The sequence below is a fragment of the Sitodiplosis mosellana genome, unplaced genomic scaffold, assembly GCF_009176505.1.
Source record: "Sitodiplosis mosellana isolate CC-2019 unplaced genomic scaffold, AAFC_SMos_1.0 Smas_scaffold_20, whole genome shotgun sequence".
NCBI lineage: Eukaryota > Metazoa > Arthropoda > Insecta > Diptera > Cecidomyiidae > Sitodiplosis > Sitodiplosis mosellana.
Window position 1 is genome coordinate 933704 of NW_022595262.1, and position 12362 is coordinate 946065.

The 12362-nt window shown below is 36.1% G+C and overlaps 2 protein-coding genes across 7 annotated transcripts; one reads left to right on the plus strand and one right to left on the minus strand.

Moving 5' to 3' along the window:
• Positions 1 to 742: 742 nt before the first annotated feature.
• LOC129568523 (band 7 protein AGAP004871-like) lies at positions 743 to 3364 on the plus strand. Of its 3 annotated transcripts, none has more exons than XM_055446511.1 (6): positions 743 to 981; positions 1158 to 1331; positions 1973 to 2123; positions 2195 to 2384; positions 2468 to 2676; positions 2784 to 3364. In XM_055446511.1, the coding sequence occupies exons 2-6, from the start codon at positions 1235 to 1237 to the stop codon at positions 3028 to 3030; spliced, it is 894 nt and encodes a 297-aa protein (XP_055302486.1). In that variant the 5' UTR covers positions 743 to 981; positions 1158 to 1234; the 3' UTR covers positions 3031 to 3364. The 3 variants fall into 3 exon arrangements, with proteins under 3 accessions (XP_055302486.1, XP_055302485.1, XP_055302487.1); XM_055446510.1 differs by having other exon boundaries at positions 744 to 1012; XM_055446512.1 differs by lacking the exons at positions 743 to 981; positions 1158 to 1331 and adding an exon at positions 1756 to 1906.
• Positions 3071 to 7667, minus strand: LOC129568521 (putative ankyrin repeat protein RF_0381). 4 transcript variants are annotated; one of them, XM_055446507.1, is made up of 11 exons: positions 7474 to 7667; positions 7062 to 7208; positions 6900 to 6998; positions 4827 to 4925; positions 4660 to 4758; positions 4492 to 4590; positions 4323 to 4424; positions 4156 to 4254; positions 3989 to 4087; positions 3822 to 3920; positions 3071 to 3750 (listed from the first exon to the last, which is right to left on the minus strand). In XM_055446507.1, the coding sequence occupies exons 2-11, from the start codon at positions 7189 to 7191 to the stop codon at positions 3683 to 3685; spliced, it is 993 nt and encodes a 330-aa protein (XP_055302482.1). In that variant the 5' UTR covers positions 7192 to 7208; positions 7474 to 7667; the 3' UTR covers positions 3071 to 3682. The 4 variants fall into 4 exon arrangements, with proteins under 4 accessions (XP_055302482.1, XP_055302483.1, XP_055302481.1 ...); XM_055446508.1 differs by having other exon boundaries at positions 7062 to 7228; XM_055446506.1 differs by lacking the exon at positions 7474 to 7667 and having other exon boundaries at positions 7062 to 7467.
• Positions 7668 to 12362: the final 4695 nt, after the last annotated feature.

Genomic DNA, 12362 nt, shown 5'->3' on the forward strand with positions numbered 1-12362 from the left:
GATTTTGACCATTCGCTTGCTCCATTAAGCAATGCCGATTTCAGACCTAATAGAGGTAAATCGATGTCCAAATGGTCGTATTTTCATGCATTTTGGCGAAAAAATAGCAGTTTTCTCAATTAAAATGTCGTAGGAGTCCATTTTCGACCATTTTCCCCAAAAAACGGTGAAAAATGACATATGATTCACCTGCCGAGGCCAAATACACGAACTGAATGGGGATTACACACGAAATTTTATTTTTCTATCTGAAGCGGCTTGACATGGGCTATCTTTTGACGTAAAAAAACGTGTCAAAAAAACACCACTCTTTTGAGATATTTCACTTTTCATACTTTGAACCCATTTTTCGTGGCTCAAATGGGGTCATAGGGGAAGGGTAACTAGGCAGTTTTTGTAGCCGCATCGTTTCCCTTTCCAACGGTAGCATAGTTTCGGCAATGTGTCAACTATTTCACAGTAAGATTTCAGTTGACGCAAACCCTTTTTTTCGTTTTTTTCAATTTTTTGCAAAATTTACACTGGGTGAACTCAGAAATGTGGTCACTTACAGCCCTAAGATTTTGATTTTCTCATTTCCTATCGAAAACAAGACTCCGAACCAATTTTCAGCCAATTCGAATACCCCACATTACAACTCTTCTCTGATTTCATGTGGAATTGCCGATGTATTGGTTGTCTTCCATTGAGCTACTACCCGTGCTAATGAATGTGTGTTTCACTTTTAGTATTGCTTTTGCTGTTCTTCTCATTCCAGAAGAACGCTGGTGTCGTGACATTCCGTCCATTTGTTTGTTATCAACATTTTTGGAAGTTATTTGTTAAAGTGAATCCATATAAATACTTCTTACTATTTTTAAAATTCCGAGAGTGTCGTCGAAATTCTACAATAAAAATAGCACATTTCGTAAATAAACTTTATGTGATCGAATATATGTGTTGCTGCCTAAAAATTATATTTTAAGAATTGAATAGCATTCGGTAAATCTTTTGTATGTGTGTTAGTTAGACGGTGAGATCATTTGTATACACATTGAACATCTGCTTGTTATCTAATAAACAAAATTGTATTCGGCTTGTGTTTCGGTGAAACAGACTTACACTAATATACTAACCCGGTCTAATGTGCTTTGGGCACGTTTTTCATTTTTGCATAGATTTCGCTCGAGATTGAAAGTTTGTTTGCGAGGATCCAGTTGTATTTTGGAGGTCGTGTGTGAAACAAGTGATCAACATGTCAAGACTTAATGATGTTGTGGTTCAGGTGCCAAACGAAGAAAATCCTTTAAACAACAATGATGATTTTATTCGGCGCGGTGGAACTGAAAATCGTATGTTCAATCAATAACGATATTTTGAATCAATTATTTTTTTTTATTAATGAGCAAAGTATGAAAAAAATCGTTTTCATCATAGTAAATAATGGCTATCAAGGCGTGGTTTATATCAATTTTAACACTGACCCTGCATAACCTCCAAAAAGTTATATGAACACAATTTAAAAATACTTTCATCATCGCCGGTCAGTAATTAGTTATGAATGTGTGTGTTATACATATTTCTATCATGATGATGTCTGTAGTAGTCTGTAATCTGTAAACAACCAGTCACTGTCTACAAACTGTTTATGTCGAGGATTTTTATTTTATTTTTCCCGCTCCCATCGCAGTAATGTATCGCGATTTTCAGACAAATGAATTATCGCTTTTGTTTTGCGCACTCTTTTGGTATCATACGAGAAATGTTTATTTGATATCAATGTTTTCTAGGAATTGATAAAATTACTTTGGCAAGAAACTGTTATTATTTATAATGCAATAAAGTCAGAAATATGGCTTATCTGCTGGAAGCTTCAGTGCAAAGCTATCAGAAATGTTTTTTTTAACACGTACAACGTTAAACAAAAGTACAATAATGTGAATGATATTAATTTTTAACTCGGACAATTTTTCTAATTATTATTCATTTTCAGCACAAGAAAGCATTTCGAATGTCGTTGAAACGGTAGCAATGGTCCTTTCAGTGATATTGATGATATTGACAATGCCTCTATCATTGTTCGTCTGCTTCAAAGTCGTCTCCGAATACGAGCGTGCCGTTATTTTCCGCATGGGACGTTTAAAGTAAAGAACAAAATCTGTTTGAATCATGATTTAATCGACTAATGTGAAAATAATTGTTCCTTTCTCGACAGAATGGGTGGGGCTCGCGGACCAGGAATCTTCTTCATCTTGCCCTGTATCGATAACTACTGTAATGTGGATTTGAGAACTGTGTCATTCAATGTGCCGCCGCAGGAAGTTCTAACGCGGGACAGTGTCACTGTAGCAGTTGATGCTGTTGTGTACTACCGTATTAGTGATCCTCTCAAAGCGGTTATAAAGGTAATTCAAACATTAAAACATTGCATATTGAGATTACCATCTTATTTATCGACAAATGTTATAATTATTGCTCTATGATTCAGGTGGAAAATTATTCTCAGTCAACTGAACTTTTGGCAGCAACCACTCTGCGTAACGTGTTAGGCACGAAGAATTTATCGGAACTATTGTCCGAACGTGAAGCAATTTCACACACAATGCAATCCTCCCTTGATGATGCTACCGAACCTTGGGGAGTTCAGGTTGAGCGCGTTGAGATGAAAGACGTCCGATTGCCTGCCCAATTGCAACGGTAGGTTACATTTGAAGAAAAAAAATCATATTTATTTTTGTTGGCTTTTTGATTTCCAATTTTTGGCAATTTCTAATTTCATTTTATGTTTCGTAATGTCATTTCAGTGCTATGGCCGCCGAGGCTGAAGCTACTCGCGAAGCTCGTGCTAAGGTCATTTCAGCCGAAGGAGAAATGAAATCGTCAGTAGCATTACAAGAAGCGTCGGAAATCATGTGCAAGTCTCCAGCCGCTTTGCAGTTGCGCTATCTCCAAACATTGCACAGCATTGCCGCTGAGAAAAACTCCACGATCATATTCCCATTGCCGATTGAGATTATGCGCGGCTTCGTTGGAGGATCTAAGAGTGAATGAACATCGAACATCGAACAAGCACTTTCAACACAATGACACATTTAATATCCATTTTATCCATTTTAACTCGCTGCCCAAATCAGAAAAACATTTTTCAAGGCTCGGAACTCATTAATACACTTTTTAAAATTCATTCAAAATCATGATTAGCTTTACAATCATTTCAATATTTTATTTTCATTCAAATAAAGCACATTTTGATTTAAGCTTGATATCTCGAATCCGTACGACATCTATGCAAAGGACTCAGAATATTCCAAAGATTGAAGTGTCATTTATAGGCTAAACGAATATTTTTCAATAAAAATGTGAAAATTTCATCAAAGGCTACACATTTATTCTGTTCTATTTTCTTCTTAGATGATATGAATGCACGAGGATATTCTTGATCTGCGAAAATTTAGTTTGTTCCATAGTGTCTCGAACATTTTTATAGAAATGAAAAAGACTCAAGAGAAAGGTGAGATAAATCGTGTCTCATGATTATCTGACTTTTTGTATCCCACCTTATTCATGGGACTCTTTTATTCTAAGCAAATTTATGAGGCAATTTGGTTTTGTATTTCCTCTCGAGGTGATTTTATAATGACCAGAAATAGTCATAAGTTGCATGTTGTCAATCAATATTATTTCTTATCGAAAAAATGAAATTTTATTCTGAAATTTTGCTTTTTGGTTTTTTTTCGGCTTTTTGCAAGATTTCGGCCACATCAAGATGATCTAAATTAGAATAAAACGATATTAATTTAACAAAATATAATTAAATTTCATACAAAATTGTAAAATTTTACTATTTTCTTCGGCTATTTGACGGGGTGTTTTTTTAGCATCGTTTTGAGCAAAAACATTTGCACCTTTTTCGATAAGATATCGCACCATTCCCTCGTCGCCTGGAAAGATAATGAGATAAGCTCTAGTGGAAAGGGACACTTTTAATGGAGATGTATTAACGATTTACCATAGTTAGCTGCCCAATGAAGTGGTGACGTTTTGTCTATGGATTCAGCATTAACATTTGCTCCATGCTCAATAAGGTTTTGAAATGTTTTCATACGGCCTGAAAAGGTAATGGAAGAAATTCCAATGGAAAGAGACACTTTTAATGGAGATTTATAAACGATTTACCAAGTTTAACTGCCAAATGAAGTGGTGTCCATTTGTCTGTGGTTTCAGCATTAACATTCGCACCATGCTCAATAAGATATGGAACTAGATCCACATGGCCTGGAAATATGATGGGGGAAACTCCAAAGGAAAGGGACACTTTTAAGAGAAATGTATGAAAATTTTACCATAGCCAGCTACTGCCGAATGAAGTGGAGTCCCTTCATATTCGCCATCAGCATTCACATTTGCACCATGCTCAATAAGATAACTGACAGTTTCCACTTTGCCTAGACAGGTAGTGAGAGAAACTTCAATGCTAAGGACACTTTTAATAGGGATATATGAAAAATTTACCCCAGTGAACTGCCCGATGAAGTGGTGTACTTCTGTCTATGGCTTCAGCACTAACATTTGCACCATGCTCAATAAGATAGCGAACTATTTCGAAACGGTCTGGAAAGATAGTGAAAGAAGCTCTAGTGGAAAGGAACACTTTTAATGGATATTGTACGAAAGATTTACTATATTCAGCTGCCCAATGAAGTGGTGTCTTTTGATCGTCTGGTTCAGCATTGACATTTGCACCTTGCTCAATGAGATAACGAACTATTTCCACATCGCCTGGAAAGATAATGAGAGAAACTCCGATATAGAGGGACACTTTTGATGAAGATGTGTGAATAATTTACCAAAGTAAACTGCGAAATGAAGTGGTGTTCTTTTGTCTGAGGTTTCAGCATCAACATTTGCACCATGCTCAATGAGATAACGAACTATTTCCATACGGCCTGGAAAGAAATTCGAATAGAAATAGAAACTTTCCCATTTTTAACATGTCCGATTCTTCAACAAAATCAACAGTGTGAAATATGCTAGATTGACTATTGGTTAATTAATTGGAATATACTTTTGTACCCTGGTAGCTAATGGGTTAATACTGCACATAAAGAATGCAAACAAAATATATTATGTCTATGCATTAATAATGTCGGTTACCAGGTTACATAATAACTAGTACTATATCGCATTGGCCAATATGTTGCTACCCTTATGTTAAAGTACTATCAAAATACAATTACTTTTCCGCAAACTTTGTTAGTTAAGGAATCAAGGTTTGTATTGGTGTTACTCCCCAAAATTTCATGACATCTTCTCATACGGACCACTATAAAGTCGCGTCAAACTGCGTTTAGCACATAACTGTACACTAGGTAGTATAGATGGGAACAAATCCAACCGATGAAGACCTATCTGCCCCAAAAAACATGTTGTTTACTTCGAAAAATGTGTAAATTTGCGATGTGCGTATGGCGTCGTTCGCTATCGCGTCCGAGATTTTTGTTCGCCGGATATCGTAAACCATCCAAATTGTAACATAGTCCAAATTGTAACAATTGAACAAATAGACTAATTTTCTGCAAAACTTTGAAGGGTAACTGTTGTTTTTTATATCACATTTGAGAAGATCACGAAAAAAACTTCCGATATGAATTTATGACTTATTTGTATTTTTTCAGAAAAGTGGTTTATTTTAAGACTATGTTACAATTTGGATGGTTTACGATATCTCAAAAAGTTTACAAGATAATTGAGATCTGTAAAATCCAAAAGTTTTGACATGTTGAGAAAGCTTTGAATTGATTTTGAGCCCATTCTGACTTGCCAATTTTGTACCATAAGCCACCGACTGACGACCTGAAAACCCTTGTAAAATGACACTTTTATATGGAAAATGATCGAAATAGCGATTTTTCAAGTTTCTAGGCAATGTAAACTGCTTTTTTGGCAAAATGATCACGGATTTTCGAATGAAAAACAATAAATTTCCATCATTGTTGTCTCATATCTGCTTTTTTTCGGTAAAAATTGTGATGTTTCAACAAATAGTCGCACTCTTTGTACACAGTCAAAAATAAATGTCCACATTTAGGAGCCTCATTTAGGCGGAACTTCGACTAGTAGAGGCGCCCAGTCTTATATTTTGCCTAGCAAACGGAGTTTCAGGCGAAATACCGACTAGATTATAAGCGCCGCTTATTAAGCAGAATTTCGCCTGCACCTCAACATGTAAACACCGATATGGTGTCTGTATGAAATACTGCGTTGGTGCGTCGTACGAAAATTGTTAGATGCTACAATATGACTTGTTGCCTTTTTCACACAATCGTGAGCAGTGAGCATCACTGTGAGCAATGGCAATACAAATAACTGAATGGTTTGGAGCGAAAATGTAATGCAGAAAAGTTGAGCGGAAAAATGTCGATGATGAATGAGCGGAAAAGGGATAGCTATATAGTAAACTGTATAGTAAACTATAGTGAACTATATAGATATGCCTTTTCATTTAACATTTTTTCGCTCAATTTTTCTGTATTACATTTTCGCTCCAAACCATTCAAATAACTATTCATTTCAATACGTATTGGTCATCCTTCACTCAAGCGTCGGTTATACCGTATTACGCACGCACACTGAAGTGCGAAAGAGACAATCGATCATATTGCACTATCGTTTATCTTCTCTATTACGCATCACTATAGATGATACAGAGAGCGACAGATGTCGGAAGATATAATGAATGCGGACACTGCATTGGTGTTTGTGTATCTTTGTGGGGGAACAACGTAAAATCTGTGTAGTTGTTGATGTTTACTAAAATGAAACACGAATCGGAGCACTAAAGCGACCTCTGAAAAGATTTTTTCCATAGGGCAGAAATCGATCGGTTTTTTACGGAAGTACTTAACGTATTAGCGACTTACCCTTCAACGATGCGAAATGAAGTGCTCCCAATCCGTTGTCATCTACAGCATTCACATTTACACCCCGTTTGATAAGTGATTGAACGCCAGGTAAGTTGCCTAAATAAATGATGGATTTCATGTGTAAGACATACAGAATTAACGAGCTATTCCGTAGCTCACCATTTAACGAATATTCCCGCAATTGTCCCTCCAAACTGGATTCCAATGAAATTTGTTTAAATTCACAGTGAACACCTATGTCAAGGATACAAGCCCCCACTATAAGAATGATTGCGAATGATGGCCACATGTCTTTTGCTTCTACAACTGAACAATAAGAAAAGAATCTATGGAATTGATTGAAAAGGAAACGATTCAACGTATGATTTCTTCTATTTTTCGATTTCGTTTGGATATGTTTGGAACCAGATTGAAACCAATAATAAGCTTGACTTGAATCGGACGCTTCACTTTTTATCTGATGAATTTTTTTAGTTTTGCTGTTTTGAAATCGATATCTCCCTTTTGTCCAAAGCGAGCTTCAATTCAAATCAACTCCACGGTGATAATTCAAAACGAGCAAATAATTTACCTCAATGTAAATTCAAAACTAACTTCTGAGTTGGGTATGCACACTTCATTTATACTTTATCGTATAGCTTTGATTCATTTTTTTTTATCTCTGTGGCATACACAAATATTTCTTGGTGCGATTGGTAAATGCATGGAAATTAGACATAATCCCATGAATTCAAAGAATGATCTGACACATGCACTAGGGAAAGACACAAACTCCAGTATGTTTTCACATAGATTAAAGCAATAATGTCAAGTGCTTGTCACAAGTGTTGCCTAGTCGAAACAGATTAGTAATGAAAATAAAGTACTTAATAGATATCGATGATCTCGGCTATTTAATGACAGACAGAGCAAGCGTATAGCTATAGCTAGAAGATTATGAATGACGAAGAATTGGCCAAAATAACAACTGATCACTGATAACACAGTCCGACGCGTGTTTTTTTAAACTGGCACATGAGCCAAATAAGTGCCAGGTGATAGTTTAGGCCACCCTGAGTTTATAATGGTCCATGGTTTTAATGACTATAGGCGTTTCTGCATTTCAGGAGGAACATATTTCTTGATGAAACTCAGTTTTTACACCAATACTCGAGTAATTATCGGTTTTCTATCTATCTGTACAAGAAGCAATTTGTTCAGACGATTACGCAGAAGCGATTCTATTCTCTCAAAGCTACAATATGTTTCAGGAAATGGGTTGAAATGGGTAAAATTCGTGAAAAATGAGTAAAAATGGTCAATTTTTACACTGTAGTAACATTTACAACTTTTGAAATGTACGGTTCAATATATGAAGGTCAGATTTTAGTTGCTGGTGACCCGATATTAAGCTCATACTTCGTTTTGGTAAGTTGGTGGACTCAGTTAAAAAATAAATTTCAAATTTTTTGTCAGTGGTGTTAAAAAAATGGTTGGAAATGGCCTCTTACGATGTTTTTGTCTTCGACAACTACCATTTTTTCGTCAAAAAAATATGGGTCTCTCAACATTTGAACACCGGTTCTCCTACAAATTTGGTCCAAAATCGACATTTCTTCATAAAACTATCGATCGATTGAAAGATTGATACAAAATCACATTTATGGCGTAGAAAACCTCGTACAATGACCTATTATGGGTCTATATCCACTCAATTTTTGACTAAAAATCGTTTCAACGTTGCATTTTACACAAGTTTATCACGTAGGACGGTAGTCCGACAAGTGATGCACCATAGACTGTGTATTTCAAGCCAAATGTCAAAAATGCCAGTTTTTGCGTCACGACTATATATATAGTAAGTGTGCTATTTTCTCAGGACACTATTTGATCCCTGGCGTGTTAGGTACCGTTGGAAAGGTCTTGGCCCAAATAGTCGAAAACACCATACCCACTATGTCTCAAGTATGGTCTATACAATGGTATCCATAAATATTAACAATGTAGGTAAAATGACATTTCGCCGACCATTTTAATACAATGAAAGTAAACTGACATTTTGCCTACAATGGCAAAAACACAGTGGGTAATTTGATGTATTACACTATATGTTTTTTAGTTTGCCTCCTTTGAATTCTGAGAGCATGTATGCGTATATGAGTATTGAATTTGCGTCGTACAGGCATTTTATAATCACAAAATTTATACTTGTGTAGTTTTCTATACTGCAAACGCTTCTCCTTCATTCTTTCTATCACAGCCTGCTTCGCTTCACATGCAATGTTCTCCGCTCAGGCTCCGCCTTTTGGTTCGGTTGATTCTGCAGCCAATGTTTTATGACTATTGCAACGTTTCTTTGTACAATATTTCACATCAACATTGTGTGAAGCGTTAGCCAATTGTTGTGTTTCTATTGGCTTCACATCTGCTTTTTCCACACTTTTAACTTTGGTCTCCAATCGGACATGAGTCGAATCGAAGCCCTTGATATCAGACGATTCAACGTTCTGAAAGACATTTTTTGTGTAGCGGAACACAATCGGTTCCCCGATGATATTTTGTTGGTTTGGAATTGATACCATGAAAATTAAATCCATTGATTTGGTCTTTTCTCGAATATCCTGCATTAATTTAGAATGGGTGTCATTTGCCATGGTTGCCACAGATTCACCGTATTGAATGTAGATTATTCTGTCAAAATAGAAGCAAGAGTAAATTATTTGCAAGAAGGAAATAAAAAGTCAATTCAACGACAAGCACCGGTTCGGACATAGAAATATGTTTACCTAGATGTTTTATACTGTATAAATATGCAAAGCATAGACGCGTACGGACGACCGTGCGACGAACGTATCATCAGAGCCCACGTTGTGTACTGTATTCATACACACACTTACGCGTGCGTGTAGCAATGCACGATCGCCCGTTGATACGTTCGACGCACGGTCGTCCGCACGCGTCTATGCTTTGCATATTTATCTTGCATATTTCTATGTCCGAACCGGTGCTTGTTCAACGAAAGTATTTCGGGCCCAAAATATTTGTATGTTCGATTGTGGCCAATTCAAAAAAGTACTTGGAAATATTGAAAAAAAATCGCAATTGAATATGAAAAATAAGTAAGCAGCTATCCACTATTTACTTACTTAGGGGAGAGGTTTGTAAGTTGAACCATGATAGCTATTTTGTCCATAACTTCTTTTGGAATGAAGATATCCTGGATGTATGGATGACGTTGGAGAGAGGATCTAAAGAGCTAACACTTTGCCGAAAAGACTTATGCGATTTACTTTAAAAATACATTTTTAAGCCAATTTTCCTGAAGGCTCGAAATCGAGAAAGACACCCTAAAAAGATCACTTAAAATGTGACAAATATCAGCTAAAAACGCCTAAATTACCAAAATTTCAAATTATAGTAAGTTTTCGTATGTTTTATATGGGATTCAGATACAAATATCAGTGAAAAATTGTATGAAATGAAGAAAGACCGTAAAATAATCATCAAAATCCTAATTCCACTAAAATATAATAAAACGCTTTAAAATTTCCATTTCACACATCAGGTAATTACCAAAAAGTTATCAAAATGTGAATTCAAGTAAAAATCGATGGTATTCTAACTACATTTTTAGAAGTGGCTCAACTTACATTCCTGTAAATATTTTAAAATAGTTGAGGGAAAAAATTCCATATCACGATATGCTTAGAACTCTCTTCGGATTTTGAAAATGCAATAAAAATAGAACACAGCTATATAGTGATGGGCGATATTTACCTACCCGAATAAATACCGGGTATTTACCGGGTATTTATCGGTTATTTACCCGAATGGCTGAATAAATACTAACCAAAAATGGGTATTTATGGGTATTTTTAAAATAGGTACACTGTCAAAACTTTTCAACATTTTTGTGTTGGTATTTCTGGTAATATACGGAATTCACGGTAATCAGTGAATTTCATACTATATTACAGGATCTCCGTCAACGCAGACGTGCTGTGTGTGTATGTATTCTAACGGAGATCCGGCAATATACTATGAAATTCATGGATTACCGTGAATTCCGTATATTACCAGAAATACCAACACAAAAATGTTGAAAAGTTTTGACAGTGTAATTTCCTTGAATTTTTGTTGAATTCAAATAAGATTATTCAAATTTTGGACGTTCTTGTACGAAAAAAACCATGCATGAAACGCATTCATTCGCTATGTGTGTGGAAAATGCCAACGCAAAACGTCATCAGTCATGATTTGCACATGCAATGTTCACTTTTCATTTGGGTTTCGATTGTGCAAGCAAACCAGAAAATTAATCATGTACTGAATTTTTTGCAAAAAAGTTACAAATTCCAAAATGTGAACAAATTGGAGAATCACTTGCTCTCTTGCTTACATTGTCCCGATGCGGTTAAATCACGAATTGACCGAAAACCATCGCAAATCTTGCCGCTAACATCAACACAAGTATCGATGTAATCATCCAATATCGCTGAAAATCTGATTGACGATGACTCATCTACTTCATTCATTGTAATGTCATCACCGCAATCACGAGCTGACACACCAACTTTGATGTCATTGGAACCATTTTCAATGTTTTTCGATCGAATCTCCGATCAGGATAATGTAAGGAAAAAACATACGATATACGACAATGAATTAATTCGAGCAGTTTTCAATAAGTCATAAATTTTTTTTTAGCGAATTGAATGATTCGTTGGCTAAAGCGATTTATATTTCGGGCGCTCTCTTGGCAATGGTCAAGCATCCGCTTTGGGGAGAGTTTTTCAACAAGCTACGGTAATCGTACAATTCACCATCGAGAAAACAGATTTCTACGGTATTACTCGATTCACAGTACGAGAAAACAAAACAAATTGGTGGAAGAAGAAATAAAAAAGGCGAACGTACTCTAGGGGCTAACCACGGATTTTTTATTGACAAAATCTGTTTTTATCGCCCAATTTTAATGACATCCGTAAAAAATTGAAAAAATCTGTATATCGGCCATTCCACGAGAAATCAGGGAAGAGTTGTAATGTGAGGTCGCCGAATTGGCTGAAAATTGGCTTGGAGTCTTGTTTCCGATAGAAAAAGAGAAAACCAAAATCTCAGGCCTGTAAGTGACCCACATGTCTGAGTTCACCCAGTGTGAATTTTGGGAAAAATTGAAAAAATCGAAAAAAAAGGTTTGCGCCAACTAAAGTCTAACTATGAAGTAGTTAACACATTGCCAAACATATGGTACCGTTGGAAAAGGAATCGATGGGGCTACAAAATCCGCCTAGTAACCTATCTTCTATGGCCCCATTGGAACCTCCAAAAATGGGTTCAAAGTATAAAATGTTAAATATCTCAAAAAGTTCCAGCCTGGAACTGAGTTTTGGTGGATCCTCAGGGTCGTTCAAAACTGCTCCCGTTTCTGAAAGTGGATCCTCAGGATTGTTAAACCCAGTCTGGTCCATCCTGAAGATC